Source organism: Pteronotus mesoamericanus, unplaced genomic scaffold (assembly GCF_021234165.1).
Source record: "Pteronotus mesoamericanus isolate MK-2021 breed Mesoamerican mustached bat unplaced genomic scaffold, CSHL_Meso_final scaffold_174, whole genome shotgun sequence".
Taxonomy (NCBI): Eukaryota; Metazoa; Chordata; class Mammalia; order Chiroptera; family Mormoopidae; genus Pteronotus; species Pteronotus mesoamericanus.
The window spans coordinates 36,820,994-36,838,194 of record NW_026555309.1 but is presented as its reverse complement, the minus strand read 5'-3'; the positions used below and the strand labels follow the sequence as shown (position 1 = coordinate 36,838,194).

General features: G+C 43.3%; 1 protein-coding gene across 1 annotated transcript in view; it reads left to right on the top strand.

The window, feature by feature from the left end:
• The window catches only part of WASHC5 (WASH complex subunit 5), a 53,796-nt gene extending 36,862 nt beyond the window's left edge, over positions 1-16,934 (top strand). The window contains exons 23-30 of the mRNA XM_054590480.1: positions 25-127; positions 216-295; positions 3,528-3,631; positions 4,726-4,855; positions 6,250-6,346; positions 10,183-10,336; positions 13,430-13,517; positions 16,533-16,934. Coding sequence (XP_054446455.1) covers positions 25-127; positions 216-295; positions 3,528-3,631; positions 4,726-4,855; positions 6,250-6,346; positions 10,183-10,336; positions 13,430-13,517; positions 16,533-16,589 — 813 coding nt within the window. The 3' untranslated portion in view covers positions 16,590-16,934. The remainder of the gene's footprint in view (positions 1-24; positions 128-215; positions 296-3,527; positions 3,632-4,725; positions 4,856-6,249; positions 6,347-10,182; positions 10,337-13,429; positions 13,518-16,532) is intronic.
• Positions 16,935-17,201: the final 267 nt, after the last annotated feature.

Here is a 17,201-nt window from a genome sequence, read left to right as displayed (position 1 = left end):
TCTTTTATTTTTGCCTTCTTGTAGAATTTCCTCAGTATGTTTCAGAAAATTATCCTGAGAGACAGAACTGTCCAGGATACTTTAAAAACCCTCATGAGCGCTGTCAGCCCCATCAAAAGCATTGTGGGTAAGTGTGCTGCAATGAGCCTGAGGTGGGGATGACGCTGTCACCTTTCCAAATTCACTAAATAGAAAACTGTATTTTAACCTTTCAGCAAATTCGAATAAAATTTATTTTTCCGCCATTGCCAAAACACAGAAGATTTGGCCAGCTTATCTCGAGGCTATAATGAAGGTATGTTGTGGAGGAAAGGGTGATATTCAATGCTCTATTTTTTTTTATTATTAATTTCTAGTCATTTTGTTGCCCAAAGAAAGCTACTCTTGTTTCCTTTGTCATTAAAACAAAAATACAGTACTTCAGTTTGCCGTTATTTCCACAGTTCATTCGTTTCTTTATCTTCCTCTCTAGGGCTGTTCTTGACTGTGCTTTCCATTGGCCTATTGTTTTCCTTCTGCTCAGAGAATCTGTTTCCTTCTAAAATGTGTTTTAGCAAGAGGTGCTTCTACACAGGAAATGGAAAATTTCTTCCCTCTAATTATCCATCCTCACAAAACAAGCTCACAGACCATTTGTGTTTGCGTAGGGGGGAACAGCCAGGTTCTTTGGGGCACAAATTGTCCTTACCCCCTGACTAGAGCACTGTGTCTCTGGAAATGAACACTAGCATGAAACGAGGACATTAATTTGCTGGATGGAAATTAACTTTATTGTAGAACCTGCTCTTCCACTCTCCTGCCTTGTCGCTGTGACAATGACTCCCAGGGACCCTCCGATACTTCCAGGTGTCCTCTCATTACATGATGGCCCGAGACAGCCGACAGCCCTTTGTTGAACACTTGTTATATATGAAGCATCGTCCGTTATTGGGTGACACAGAGCTAAAGGACACACTAGCTGTCTCCTCAGAAAATCTACTAACTTCCTACTAGACTTCCTGCTGGAAAACTGATTCTCTTTAAAAGGACCACAGAGCAAAGGAAGTCTAGAATGCACAGGAATTCACAAAAGTTACATTCTCTTGTTCCCAGTTAGGGAAGTTGCTCGTTGAGACAGGACTCATTGTCTCGGCCAGATTCACAATTTATTTCCCATAATTTCAGTGAGTTGTTTATGGGATGTGTGTGTGTGTGTGTGTTTAATGTATAAACTTAGAATAGGTAACACCAGGAGCCTTTGGCTCTGCTAGGTGTCCTGTTGTTACACAGGTCTGACAGTCCCTCACCAAGTGACTTTCAGACATTGAGAGCTTCTGAGGCCAGGCTTCTAAAGGCTGGAAAACCTGCAGGGCAGAGGGAAGGACGTCCCGGGGCGAGACAGGGCCTTCTCAGTTCAAGGGCGAGGGAGGTGGCGGGTTCTGGGACGAGGCTTGGACGTTTCCAGCGTGGTTGCCAGGGTCTTTGAAATCCAGTGGGTGTTCCAGACCACTCTTCATCTTAATTGCTGGTAATTCATTAGTAGCCAAGGGTTTTATCTAAGTCAAAGGTCTTTACATAAGGTCCCCAAGGACAAATTTGTCCTTTGGGAAATACTCTGTGCCATTTAATAGTGACCACAGCCACTAGCCACAGGTATTGATATTGAGTACTTGGAATGTGGCTTGGTGGAGGGAGGGCGAGGAACTGAACCTTTAATTTTATTTCATTTTAACCAGTTTAAATGAATAACTACATGTGGCTAGTGGCTATGGTACTGGTCAGTGCAACTCAAGAGAAATGAAGAAAGTGACCATCTAATATCTCTAAGGTGGCACGTAAATGGGTAAATGAGCTCCCAGGCTCCTTGGCCGCTCCTATGTGGTATCAAAGGTGTGGAGTAAGTGACCACCAGAAGGAGACAGTGTTGGTCACCAGTGTTCAACATGCTTTAAATAAGAACAAGCTACCTTAAACTGACTTTATGTCTGCTTCCAGTTGTAGACTGATACTTTTAAGGGAATCCTGACACACAGTATCTAGAATTAAGCAAGGAATCACCTGGGCCAGATGCAAGGGTGGAGGTACACTTTTAAGTGGCCTAAGAGAATCCACAGTGTTCTTGACCTTGCTCTATTCTGCTTTTTAAATAATGATATTTTTCTGTTAACAAAAATTTCTTACTTATAAATAACATTTTTTACATTGACTTTTATTTTCTTCACATAAGTAGAATGATAATCTTGTTAATAAGAATAGTGGTCAAAAGTAATACATTTGAGATCATTGAACACTTTAACTGTTCCAAGTACCGTTTGTATAAATAGTAACTTTTCTTTGTTCACAGAGAGGGGGGTCAGTGTGTGTGTCTCTCCCCACCCGCTCTCTTTCTCTCTCTGTTGGTTGCCTCCCAGGCCGGGAATCAAACCTGCACCATGTCAGGTTATGGGACAATGCTCCAACCAACTGAGCCACACTGGCCAGGGCGGCCACTCTGTCTGTCTGAATTTTTCTTTGCTCCCAACAACTTAGAGGAAATGTGTTCGTTTCCACCTTACTGTTGCTGGAATTATGAAACGGCCTCCCCTTGTATTCCTCCTTCCCCCATTGCTGAACTTTTCGGGATACCTTTTCTAGAGTAGGAAATAAAAAACTTACTGGCACAAAAAGTGGGAGCATATGTTGTTTTTATGATGCCGGCAAGTTTATGGGAGCAAACTGAAATCTATCTCAAACCACATCCCCAAATAGTTTGCTGTCATCTGACACAGACATCTCCATGTATCATTTATGCTCATTGCTGTTCGGGAGTCACAGTGATTGATCAGCCATGTTAATACAACTCTGTATCACAAATCTGTTCCTTTAAAAGTCTGATAATTATATTTTGTTAAAATTGGCTCCCATGGTCCTTTATGTTTTATTTTGTACACATAAAAATATTATTCTGAGACTGCATATATGCTTTACTAGATTCCAGAAGGGGTTCAAGGTACACCGGGTTAAGGACCCCGGGTTGGGGGTTCACATTGTTAGAGGGGCCTCTGTGGTAGATTTCACGTGGATTATTTTGTAACCCAGATTATTACATGGTCTTTATTCCTGAATGATACAGAAGACTTACAGTCACCACATTTTAGAATGCCAGGGGGAAGAAGGGGCATCCTTCAGACTCCAGAAAGTTCAGTTTAGAACCAATAAAGGAGGTAGGGCTGCTTCTAGCAGCTACTGACCTTGGAGAATTTATTCCAAAAGATCAAAAATAGAGCTCCAAAACAGACACCTTTAAGACATAAAGCACTGAACATTAACAGGTCCCCTTGTGAAATGTTAGACTTTGGGGCTATTTGGAGGCTGGTATTCCTTGAATGGCCCGCTGTGCTCCATCCGGGTGGGGTTTATCCCAGCCGTGGAGCCTGTTCGAGTAGCCCTGCAGCTCCTCTGCAGAATGTGAGTCTCTGGCAGGAAATTGGCGTCTTGGTATGTGCCGCCTTCCTGTCACTTTGGAATGCTGACCTGTTCGACCTGTTCTTTCTCTTGCTTGTTCACAGGTTGGGCAGATGCAAATTCTGAGAAAACAGATTGCCAATGAATTAAATTATTCTTGCCGATTTGACTCCAAACATCTGGCAGCCGCCCTGGAGAATCTCAATAAGTAAGTGCCAGCATTTGGAAGAGCGAGCTCTGGGCCTGCATTGTTCCTGATCACTTAGCACCCCAGATTCTTCCATACCTGTTTATGTTCTTTTTGGGTAAGAAGGCTCACTGTATTAATGGGCTTCCTTCCCATCGTTAACACATCAGTGTTTCCTCAGTATTGTCCCTTACGTGTGTGTGTTTATCTTTTTTTTTTTATGATGGATTCATTTATTCAACCATCATATATTGATCACTTAATACACATCAGACACTGTGCTAGGTACTTGAGCAGACTGAGAAAGCAAATACAGCTGACTTCTGAACAACATGGGTTTGTACTGTGTGGGTCCAGTACTATGTAGATTTTTTTTTTTCAATAAACACTGTAAATGTGTTTTTCTCAGGATTTTCTTAACCCTTTCTTTCGCTTACTTTAAGAATACTGTATATAATACATACAACATACAGAGCATGTGTTAATCAACTGTGCATGTTATTGGTAGGGCTTCTGGTCAACAGTAGGCTATCACTGTTTCAGTTGGGGGGTGAGGCCAAGAGCTACACGTGGATTTTCAATTGCACAGGGACTGGTGACCCCAACTCCCATGTCCCTCAAGGGTCAACTGTATTATCAGAATCCACACTTGATTGTCCACTGGACTGAGCACTAATCATCCTGTGGGTGATTAGAAGTGTTTTCATTGCTCTGGCTCTGGGCACACACCTTGGGGTGCAGTCATAGCCACCACCTCCCCGGCAGCTCGCTCTCATTTCTAGCCGCCTACGGGACGGTAAATAATTCAGGCTTCTTGGTCACCACATTGGTGCTTTTGACAAAGTAGGTATTGAAAACAGTTCATTCGATGCCTAAAACTTGAGTGGTCAAAGCAGTTGATCTGGGTTAACTCCAGAAGATAAAGTAATTCAAGGTTAAATTTTCCACATATACCCAATCACAGGCCTGGCAGCTGAGAATTAGAAGGCCAAGCCCCCGTTCTCCAGGTGAGGAAACTGAGGCCCCGGAAGATTACATCGTAGTCTGTATTAACTGGGGTATACATTCAGTTAACCTCTCACACTTAACACTGTTTGGTTTTTTCTTGCACTTAGGGCTCTCCTGGCAGACATTGAAGCCCACTACCAGGACCCCTCCCTTCCTTACCCGAAAGAAGACAACACACTCCTGTATGAAATCACAGCCTACCTGGAGGCGGCCGGCATTCACAACCCACTGAATAAGGTGGGTGATCTGATCCTGTGGTGGGGGGCGTGCGGCCCGAAAAGGCAGCCTGGCCGGGTAGCCAGTCGCTATGCGGAAATACTGGGAGAACCCAGGTCCAGATCCCAGAGCCTCCACCGGCTCAAGGCCCTGCCTTTCCTGAGCTCCTCTTCCCCACAAGTAATAAAAGGACGCTGTGACCACACCTTCCCCTGCCTGACTCTGCCTGTGGGAATCCAACGGTACAATGTTTGTCCAAGATCCTTAAAAAGTGAAAGTGCTCCGTCTGTACCAGATTATTACGTTTGCCTGGGGTTTGCTACTTGAATTGCAGCTGAATGGTGGCATTGGTCCTTCCTGCCCAAAGACGTTTCCCTCTGGGGCTGACAGTAATCGCAATTACCATCCGGAGCTGCAGACTCTTCCCTGCAGTTCTGATCTCCAAAATCCTCTGGGAACTGGAAGTTTTCCCACAAATTGGTATCAGATCTCATTTGGTGGCAAAGCCTGGTCCTGTGAATGTTTGTATTTTATTGACTTTGATTATAGGGTGTTACTGTAGACCCTACATTACCTTTGTAAAATCTGTAAAATGTGAAATTTTGAAACCTGTATGAGCCCCGGGGTTTTTGGTGAAAAGATCATGAACCTAAATCGCAGCTTAAGTTTTTTGAGTGCTTACTAGGATATGACCATGGGTGTCCCTCACTGCATCTCACAGCGACTCTGTGAGATGTACCATTGGCCCAAGGCTCAGGGGCACGTCCCTTCCCCGGGGTTCCTCACTGGCCAGGGCGGAGGCGGCCACCTTAGCCAGGATGCCCAGCCTGTACCAGGCTGGAGAGGAGGAAGAGGTGGCCAGTGTGCCCTCTCCACTTTCTGCCGGGGGAACGGGGAGGGGGACTGCTCTGTGACCTTGCCCAGGGGCGAGCAAATGACAAAGGCGACATCCGCTCGCTTCCTACTTCTGTACTATCACTTGCTGCTGCGTGGAGCTTCCCTTCGTTCTTTCCGCCTCCCTCGCTCCACCCTTCCCTCCAGCTTCACTTCTGCGTTTCACTACTGCATTTGCCTCCAGCCCCATTCCTGCTCCTCGCCCTGTGTCCCCTCCCTTTGTTAATGACAGAGGATTGTGGGGAGTGGGGGAGTCACTGCTACTCTCTCAGTGAAACTGTTCCTTTCCCAGAAGGGCTTATTATGTAGTAGTAGTTACGTTTGTGGGAGCGGCCGGGGGAGGAGGGGGGTCCAGTGATGTGAAATAAAACTCTGAAGACAGCAGGTTAATGGAACCGCCCTAGCTTTAGGTAGTCTGAAAAGCAAATTGAAATTAGATGGAAGCTTTTCATTTGTTAATGTGTTCTGCAGCATTGTGCAATGTGAGAAAAACATTCATTTTCTTACCTTTCTCTTTGCAGATATACATAACAACCAAGCGCTTACCCTATTTTCCAATTGTCAACTTTCTGTTTTTGATTGCTCAATTGCCAAAACTTCAGTACAACAAAAACCAAGGTATGGGATGACATTGATTCTTTGCAATAAGTAACAATACCAGTAGATTAATAACTAACAAAATAGCTCTTTGTATAGAATGCTGTGTCACATGAGATCTTTGCTTAACTAAATATATGTTTATAAAATCCATGTCTTTGGGCCTCTGAAATTTAATGCCCCGTTCCTGAAATGTGGACAGGTGATTTAATATCAGCCAGCTATAGTCCACCTTAATTTACAGTGGTTAATTATTCAACTTGTAAAATGTGTGGGACATTGGCTTCCCTCCTTTCTTTACCGTTTAGGCAGCTGATAATGGTGTGAAAGGAAATTCTTTTGATTCATGTCCTATTCCTTCAGCAGGTGTTACGTGCCTACTGTGTGTCTAGAACTGCAGTGTGAAGAGTAACAGTATAGTTAGGAGAGAAGACCAGTACAGGGATACTTAGTACTTTAAGACACGTATGATTACCTGTGAAAATATTAAGCACAAACATCAGAATACCAAAGACTTTCAGTAGATTTATCCTGTCCAGGAATATAACCCTAATTTTTTGTCCTCCATCACTTATCTTGAACATTTTTATAAACACTTTTCTAATAGATTCCCAAATACTTCCTGTCTCCTAACTTTTTATATAAGTAGAGTTTTTAAAAATCCACTGTAGCCCTGGCCGGGTGGCTCAGCTGGTTGAAAAACTGCTGTGTGCATTAAAATGCTACGGGTTCAGTCCCTGTCCGGGTGTGTGTGGAAGGCAACCAACTGATGTTTCCCTCTCTCTTTCCTCTCTAAAATAATGAAAATATCCTCGGGTGAGGGTTTTTTTAAAATCCACTATAAAATTTAATTTACCTTAAAAGTATTGTAAGAGCTTTTCAATAAATGGAACCGTATTTTTAACCAGCAGTTGAAGTATTTCCCTTCTTGTTTCATAAGATTTTTTAGGGTAAAGATAGAGCGTTCCTTTAAGGTTTTTATTCTCTCATTTCAAAATATCCTCGATCCCAGACACAGCTCCCATACGAATTATTGTTGCTGCCACCAAATGCAGAGCCTGCCGGCCCCGATAGACACTTGCTGAACAACGGAGGGAACAGATGTGTGTCTGGATTCTGGCATCACCACTATCACTTTTGTGTGACTGGGCCAAGTACTTAACCTCTCAGGCCAACCAGATTTTAAACATACTTAATACAGCACCCAACACAGAGCAAGTTCTCAACCGAGACTAAATCCTCTTGTGTATATTGATACAAATCAGTGTCGAGAGCCATTCCAAGATGGATTTAAGGGTCCATCTCAAGGTTCCGAGATTCATGTCCTCCCCGTGTCCCCTGTGTTACTCCTAAGTAAGCATACGTGGTCCTCGCTAATGATGAGCTGTCAGTGCATGACGATACCTCGTTTTCATTACAGACCATTCCTCCGCCAGCCCCAGTGTGAGGCAGTGTCTCCTTCATTGTGCACATGGTTCAAGTCAGGCACCTTCATTCTGATACTGAACCCAGGTTCGGCTGCCTACTGTTCAGAAGCCAATAATCAATCAAGAGACAGGGTCTCGTGGGAGGAAACATTGGTTTATTGAAGAGCTGGCAGCCCAAGAAGATGGGGCACTCTCGTCACAAAGACTATCTTAACACCTTAGTTCAGGCAGGGGTTTTATGAGCAGGGAAGAAGAAGGCAGAATAGAGGAAACCAGAGGGGCTTGTGGGCTCTTCCTGTCCGTGAGTCAGCACAGTCTGCTCCCATAGACATCTCAGAGCTGGGCAAGATCAAGCAATGGTCTGGTCTTTGTCTGTAGACAAAACATCTACAGACCAGAGAAAAGGTCTGAGCAAATCTGGAGCCAAAATGCCTGAAGGCTGTAGTCTGCTCCCTTTGAGATTAGCTCCCAGAATCCTTTAAGCAAACAGGCTGTTTATCTGTAGCTATAGATACATGTGAATACAGATATACATGTGAATGTATAAGTTATCATTTACAGAAAGAAGGTTAAAAGAATCGTGGGTGGGTCACAATTGTACAGCTGCTTATGGGAAGCATGTCCCTATTCCATGGAATTTTTGGATCTTAAAACAGAACCTGTACGTGTCCCAGAAATGAATGTATCTATACCTGACCACAGTTCTCTTCATTAATTGGACTGACTTGTTAGTTTGCAAATCAAATTTTTAGCAAGTAGGACTGAGGAAGAAACATCAGCATATGTCTCCTAAAGACATTGAACTAATCCTGTGGGCATCTTTCTCAAGACCGATCTAGTAACACTGCCTCAGTCTGTCTCATAAGGAAGAGTCTCTGTGGGACGCCATTCACAGAGGAGGTCTTTGTTGTGTCACTTTGGCTCTCCACCGGGAAAGGATTGTGTCCGCATGTCCTGAGTACTGTCCATGTCTCCTGCAGGGGGCATGGAGTAATTCGGAATTGGCAAGGCCTTGGCCAGGGGAGTCAGGACGACTTGTTTTGGGATGTCTGGCTTACGTAAGAGACTTCCGCGTCTTGACAACAGCCCAGATCTGGGGCGTCAGGGTCAGTCGGACAGCCTTACCTTTATAGGAAAGTTGTACCATTTTACATCCCAGCAGCACTTGGCAATGTCTCTCTTCTTACTTTAAACCATTCAGATGGGTGTGTATGGTGTCTCCTTGTAGTTTCAATTTGCCTATTTTGAATACAAATCCTTTGTTGATATCTGTATTTCGATTTCTTTATTTTCATGAACTGGCTTACCTGTTCATTTTTTTATTGGTGACTTCAATGAGCAGAAGTATTTAATGCTGATGGCATCCAGTTTATCTTTTTTTCTTGTAATTAGTCTTTTCTGTGTCCTAGGAAATCTTTGCCTATCCCAAGATCACAAAGACTCTCCTATGTTTTTTTCTAGAAGCTTTGTAGTTTCAATTTCTGCATTTAGGTCTGTGGTCGTTTCAAATTACCTTCTATCTACAGTGTGAAGTAGGAGTCAAGAACTGTATTTTTCCCCATAAAGGGCATCCAGTTTCAGCACTATTTATTGAAAAGAAGTCTCTTTCTCCATTAGAGCATTTGGATATTTGTGGAAAGTCAAGTAATCATTTAATGGTGGGACGATTTCTCGATTTTCTGTTCTGTATCATTGATCTAGTATTTATCTATACCGATACCTTCTTGATTACTGTAACTTTATAATAGGTCTTGAAATCAGCCAGTATAACTCTTCCAACTTCCTTCTTTTCAACATTGTGTTTCCCCCGAAGACCCCAAACACTCTCGGTTCCCCGTGCGGCCATCCAGGCAGGAGGTCAGGGTCTCTAAGCTTTGGGCAGAAACCCTCAGTGAGAAATCCAGCCTTCACCCCCGGCTCACTTCACAGATCTGCTGTCCTGCCTTCTGCAGATTCTTTCCTTGTGTGACATTCAACACTGCATTTAAAAATGCTTTTTAACTATTTTATCCAGCATTTTAGTTGTTTTCCTTTAAGAGAGTAGTTCTGGGTATCTTATCTTGTATGTCATGCTGCCATTAATAGAATTCACTTACAGGTCATTTTTATTTTCTCATTTACAGCTTTTTTATCTTTACATTTTTTTCTACACTCGCATGCCTTACTTATATAATACAAAAGACAAAGTGGTGGTAATTATAAAAAGAGTAATCATTTTATGGTGTTGAATCCTTCAAGGCTCTAGAAGCCCACTGCAGTCCTAGGTCACAGTATAGTCCAGAGTTGTCATTCCTTCCAGGTAATCATGCGCCAGTCACGGCGAGGGCCACCAACATGCTGACACTCGCGAACATTCACACTGAACAAACACGCTGCCAAAGGCAAGCGCCTGGCCTGGCGCGGTAACCGGTGGCTTGTGTTGCCTTGCAGGGATGGTCTGCCGAAAACCTGCCGACCCCGTGGACTGGCCACCGCTTGTCCTGGGACTGCTCACCCTGCTGAAGCAGTTCCATTCCCGGTACACGGAGCAGTTCCTGGCGCTGATCGGCCAGTTTATCCGCTCCACAATGGAGCAGTGTACCAGGTACGTAAGGCCAGCCGGGAGCACATGGAGCAGGGCTGCAGGATGGGCTGTAGACTTTGTGCACTGAATTCCTGTTGTCTGCCTGGCAGAGGTGGGGGCTGGCTGCCTGCCCTGCTCTGTGAAGCAGGTCAGGGCACATCTTCTTGTGCAGGGGAGCTCAGGGGCCCCTCCCATAGTGTCCTGCCTGGAGAGCCTCCAGGTGCACTCACAGTGATTGCGCATGAATGAGTCATGACCTTGATTTGTTGCGGGAAGAAAGGGTGGGTGCTCCTCTGCCAGCGGAGGTGCCGTGCTCAGACCTCGGTGCGCCTATGTGCCCCGGCTGGGCCGCTGCCCGGGGCAGCTCCGCACCCTGTGGTGGGAGGCAGGGGGCACGCCTTTGTCAAATCCTGGACACAGCCCAGATTCCTAGTGTGTAATGAAACAAATCACGCTGAAGTTCCCATTTAATGCCAAGCTTGTGAACCTTTGATTCTTCCCACCGGCCCTGCAAGTGTGGCTTTTCTGGGGGATAGACAAACGTTATTTGCATGAGATGCTGGCTCCTGAGCCTCCTTCTCTGTTATCCTAAAGGGTCAGCCTGACTGACTAAAATTCTCTGTCATTTTACACATTCAAAATCCAGAAGAAAACCACCTGGTCACTTTTGTCAACATAACTTAAAGACAGTGAGGGTAGTCTTCCAGGCCTCGCTGGTTGGGCGTGATTTCAAAAGCCATTTTGTTTACGTTCCGCCAAGGGCCTGAATCAGCTCTCAGGTGTCCCTGGCAGGTAGTCATCCACACTCTGCTGGGACGCGCCCATCAATGAGGCACTCTCGACCACCCAAGGCGACACAGGACACAGGTGGAATGGTTCTCATCATCGGAAAGTCCCTGATTACAACACACAGAAAATGTCATCCCATCTTTCTGAGCATGGCATTCACTGGGCTTTCTTCTGCCCTTTGAGATTAGACAGAGTGGGTGCAGCCTCCTTCCTCTGCAGCGCTACCTCAAACCGGTCACGTCGCCTGCTGCCTTAGGGCGTCTCTTTTTGGGCGTAAGCCCCGTCACCCGTTCCTGGCGTGCTGTGGTTTAGAGGCTGCCCACCATACTGGGTGCCTCCTCTGGGGGTTCTCAATTGTTCCTGACCATCTTAAAATGTGTTCTCCCAAACTTGTTCCCAAATTCCAAATGCTGCCCCGCCCCCCCTTAGAGCAGAGTGTTATTACACTCTCGAGCACACTGCACCTGAAATTACAACACCAGGTCCTTTACATCCATTGTGTAATGTAGCTCACTGCGACCTCATACTTTTTAAATCCTGGCCTCTTTTTCCCATGAGCTTCAATCAGACCAGCTCTTCCCTATCTTAGCGGTTATAACAACAACTGGTTAGAAAAGTCTTAGCGGTTAGAAAAACACTGGATGTTTTTCTGGGACATATGGTCAGTCTTGCTTCAAAGGGCCAATTTTTTAAACAATTGAAAAATATAAGAGAGCTTGGAAGACAGGGAAGTCTCAATAATTGTAACAATCACAAAATAAGGTCAGTTGCAAAGGAAAGCAGTGGGCTCCAAAAACCTGATGCCTCTCACTCAGAACCCTGGGGAAAGGAGACCAAGGGCTGGGTTCAGGTGGTACAAGGGTGGTGGTTTCCAATCACTTCCACACTGGCCACGCCCGACCATAGTGCACGATCTGTCAAGCTGGTGAACTCTTCTTTGCTGATGACCGCAAAGGATTAAGTGGCTTCAGTCCAGCATGTTCCTGGCATCCTGAGCGAGGACATCAGGATGCAGGAGTTGAACTGCGGATGAGGGTTTCCAATCTGGCTAAATGAAATGACGCAGGAACTTCAGATGTATGGAGACACCTTCCTTCCCTGGCCCCAAGCACAGCAAATATAAATAGAGCCCTGGTCACACACTGAAAGACTGAGAGCAGTGGAAACTTTTCCAAGTGCAACCCTCTTAAAATGTTCTCTCTCTCTCTCTCTCTGTATATTTTTTATTGATTACTTTTTAAAGACAGAGGAAGGAGGAGAGAATGAGAGAAAGAGATGTCCATTTGTTGTTCCACTTACTTATACATCCATTGGTTGATTCTTTTATGTGCCCTGACCGGGGATCGAACAGCAACCTCAGCATATCAGGACAGTGCTCTAACCAACTGAGCTACTCAGCCAGCACTTAAACATTCTTTTCAAAAGCAAAAAAAATAAAAAATAAAAATAAAAAAAATCGGAGAAATACATTAGTAATCTAGTACCATAAAATCCTTTGTTGTTTAGAAAATGCCAATCTGTACATAAATTGGAAATAGTTTTCACATGTAAAAACTCGTTTTCATAAAAATAAAAATGTAAGCTCCACAAAAAGACTGCCATGCATTTTGCTGCATTCTCAGCTCCAGAGAGTGATTGGCAATATAGCAGTATGAATGAATGCATGAGCAGGATCCATACAGGAAATTGTTAAGATGCTGTATTTATTTGACACCCTCAAATATACAGTAATGGCCCAGGCACAATCCCAGGTACTGGAGACAGAATGATGAGGACATGAGCCCAGCCCTCAAAAAACCCAGCACACAAACACCTGAAAATTTAAGAGGGTTGGTGGAAGATACAAGGTATACTGAAAGCAAAGAAAAAAGCCACCTGCTCGCAGGAGCCAGGGAGGACTTCACGGAGGAGGAAGTGCCCACGCCAGGGCTGGAAAGATATCTAAAAGTTTACTTTCAAATAAGCCTGCAGAGCAAATGTAGCTGCAGAGACTGGAGGGCATGGGAAACTATGGCCAGGACCTGCCAGTCTTTGAAGCCTAAGCGCTGAGCAGGGACAGAAAGAGAGGAGTCCAGGCAGAGGGCTGGGGCCACGTTGTGAAGGTCCATGTAAACCACAGAGAAGTTTAGATTTTATCCTCTACATTCCGCTCTGAAGGTAGGCGAGCAGGATAATGACTTGATAGGAATGGAGAGGATGTTCCATAGATCGGTTTCTTCTTTGACTGCGTTTAGCAATCTGTTGTTGATTCAGTATTTCAGTATGTTGGCTGAGGGTCTTCTACGTGAAAAGCAGTGAAATGATCCAGACTATTCTCCGTTACAGCCAGAAGGTACCTGAAATGCCTGCAGATGTTGTGGGTGCCCTTCTGTTCCTGGAGGATTATGTTCGGTACACAAAGCTACCCAGGAGGGTAAGTGATTAGGAAAGAACAATACTAATGCCCTTTTTGTAAAAAGATGGTATTAAGAGTGGCCCTGGACTCACTAGAAGTCAGTCCATTCACTAGTAGCTCATTTACAGGGGACGCCCGTTCCCTCTCCACTGCTCTGCCCACAGCTCTAAAATCTTCTTCCCTTCTCCGCCATGTTCAGTGCTTTCCCAGAAGACAAGAGTTTAGAACAGCTTCCCTCCCCTCCACTTTGTCTACCATACCCTCCTTCTGTCGGCAGCTCACCCAGTTCAGGAGAGAATTCCTAAGTGGCCGGTGCAGAGAAATAACCAAATGTGTGTATCCTTTCCTCTCCACAGTAACCTGATTAAGTTCATGCCACGGCTAAAATTACATACGACCACTCTTTCCAGAAATGACACACTACTTTTTACCTTTTGAGAATTTTTTTCCTCTTCCTTACTAATAATTCCACTTGGGTGGGTTTTAGCTAAAAGTGGGGAGTTTGGTATTAAAATATGAAAGACTTTCAGTAGATGCTGTAAAGCCATTCTGATTTTTCAAAATTAGTAGGTTAGGAATCAAAGATCCTTTTTTATAACAAATGCCAAAAATGTTTTAAAAATTAACTGGCCATGCCATACTGAGTAGTGAGACGCCAAGTGGCGTTTCCTTTGAAGGCAGGACTGGAACTGCGGTCCAGGTGCGAGACGATAAAATAAATGCAACAAAACTACGCACAGTGGAAAGACAAATTTCTGTTTATTGAGGATCTGGTTGTCGTCCTTGAATATCCACTAGAGTCATGTGAAAAGCAATGAAGAGTTCCAAAAAGCCGATTATATAAATAATGTATGAAATAAATATTCTATAACCAATTCAAAAATATAATGCAAAAAAAGCTACTATTCACAGAATTAACAAAGAAATAATATAGCCAAGAACACCTTCTTGAAGAACTATGAAAGAACAACTTAGGAAAAAAAGCTCTACAATTTTAAAATACAAAGTTTGGAAATCCATATAGAATTCTGATGAGGAGACTCAAATATTATAGAAATATGAGTTCTTTCTAGTTTATAGATTTACTTGCAGTTATGATTAAAATTCCAGATACTGTGTTTTACTTGGGAAAAATTTTTTTTAGAAATGTATAGGACTTGGGCTAAAACAAGATTTGGAAAAAAAGATTAAAACATATTATACCAAATGTGAAAATATAAGACTACAAAAATCAAAATAGTATGGTAATGGTGTAAAATAGATGAATCAGTAGACTAGAATGTGTAGCCTAGAAACAAACCCTAGCACATACAGTTACATATAAGGAAAAGCAGCATCTCAAATTAGGGGAGAAAAGGCATTTTAGTCAATAGTGCTGAGAAAGAAAGTTTATTATGTGGTTAAAACATAGCAAGTTAGTCTCTTCACGTCTCCCATGTTTCAAAATAAATAACAGATAGATTAAATTTGAAAAAGGAAACAAATAAATTAGGAGATATTTGACTAAAATTAATGTATCAGCTCTCTGAACTTCCTGCATAAAACACCAAGGGAGGAAACCATAAAGAAAAAGATTTATTAGAGATTTGATCTCTTATAAATGCTAAATGTAATTCAACAATTCTGTCAAGCATCTCTTAATTTAAAAATTGGGAAAATGTATTAAAAAAAGACCAGTTTCCTTGAGTTAGTGTGCCCTTTACACCAATATGAAAGAAATAGCCAGCCCAATAGCAATAGGGAGAAAAGGGTAAAGGATATCAACAGGCAGTTTTTAGGAAGAGAAATATAAATGGCCAGTAGACATTTGTAAAGATGCTCAATTCAACCCCTATTCAAGGTCAAGGTCAAAATCAAAATAACAGTAAGATTACTGTTTCCACCCAACAAATTGGTAAAAAGTCAAATGTTGGGTCCCTTGGAAATGCTTGGAAAGTTTGGAGAAATAGTACTCCTCAGTCCAGTCAATGGGATTGTGAACTGGCTTATCCTTAGGGAAGGGAAATTTGGCTTTATCTACCTAAACAAACATTTTATAATTTACTTCCCTGATCCCAGTAATATCACCACTTGGAATATGCACCTAAGTTCACCAAGATATGTGTGCAAGGATGTTCATAATGTAGATTTAGAAGAGAACACACACAAGGTTACGTGTTCCTAATTGTGTGTGTGTGTGACTGGAAGAATTCAATACAACATAATCAGTTTTAATTTTTTTCTAAGGGATCAAGATTAGATTCTTTATATTTTTTTATTTTTAAAGATTTTGTTTTTTTTCAGAGAGGGGAAAGGAGGGAGAAACAGAGGGAGAGAGAAACATCGGTCAGTTGCCTCTTGCACACCCCAACTGGGGACCTGGCCCACAACCCAGGCATGTGCCCTGATATCGAACCGATGACCTTTTGATTCGCAGGCTGGTGGTCAATCCAATGAACCACACCAGCCAAGGCTAGATTCTTTTTTATACTCAGGCATTTGCTGAATTTCCTCTAATTAGCAGATAATACCTTCACAATCAGAAAAAAATAAAACACTGCTTTTAAAAAAATACCGATTTTCAGCACTTGAAGAGTACCTAGCTCTATATTCTACCCATTCTACGCCTCAGGCTTCCCCTATGAACAGCCAAGGGGACTGGTGCTTTCCTCCTCTTCCCCGCCTGGCTTGGTCACTTGCCAGACTTCCTGTTCTTGCTAGAGGTGTTACCTTTTAGTACTTCCTAGCTAATCAAAATGTCTTTAGGAACTTGGTTTGGATTGGGGCGGGGCCCGGGTGCGGGGGGCAGCGCTGGGCAGCATTCTGAGATGTTGGCAGTGCCAAGAAGTCAGAGACACGACAGAGGACACCAGGTACAGAGCCAGTGGTCCTGAGGAGTGGCCCACCCGTGTGAGTCCAGTGCTGAATCAGAGCAGGTTATGGTTCACCCTGCTCTGAAGGACTGTCTTAGTTTAGGTTTCATATGGAGAATTTTGAATTTGTTCTGAATGATAACACTATGAATAATTTAACTCCTTTGTTTTCTTCTTTTAGGTTGCTGAAGCACACGTGCCTAATTTCATTTTTGATGAGTTCAGAACAGTGCTGTAACTTTTTCTTCTTCTACTTCTTTGATGTAAGGATTGTCCGTCAATCTTCCCACTATCACTAAAATGAATTAAGAGGATAAAACTGAACTGCTCATATAACTGCATGTTTTCCCTTTATTGTGGGAAACATCAGACTTCTTTGAGTAAGGTGTATCTCATGGAACTATGTAATAGAATATTGTTTAAATCATGGTATTATATGCAATTTCTATCATGTAGAAGCAGAACACATTTTTGTACTGCCTCTTACAAATGCTGAATGTAATTAAGTATAAATCCATTTAGTTTTATGTTCTAAAGGACTATTTGTGCAACTCCAGATTTTCAGTAAAATAGTATTGCCAGTACCCAAAGTCGTCTTTCTGCTTATTCAAAACATATATTCACTGTGCAAAAAACCTTGTCTGGAAGGTAAGAGATGAATCTGGCAGGTCCTATGGACACACCCACGACAGGCTAGCAGGCGCATGGTGATAGACTAGTAGCAGATATATTGAAATACAGTGACCGCACAATCTGTGGACCACAGACCATGGAAGTTTCTTGGTGTCTGAGGCTCACCATCCTCTTCCAGTCCCAGATACCCTCAGGGGCTCCCAGCATCCCTTCTCAG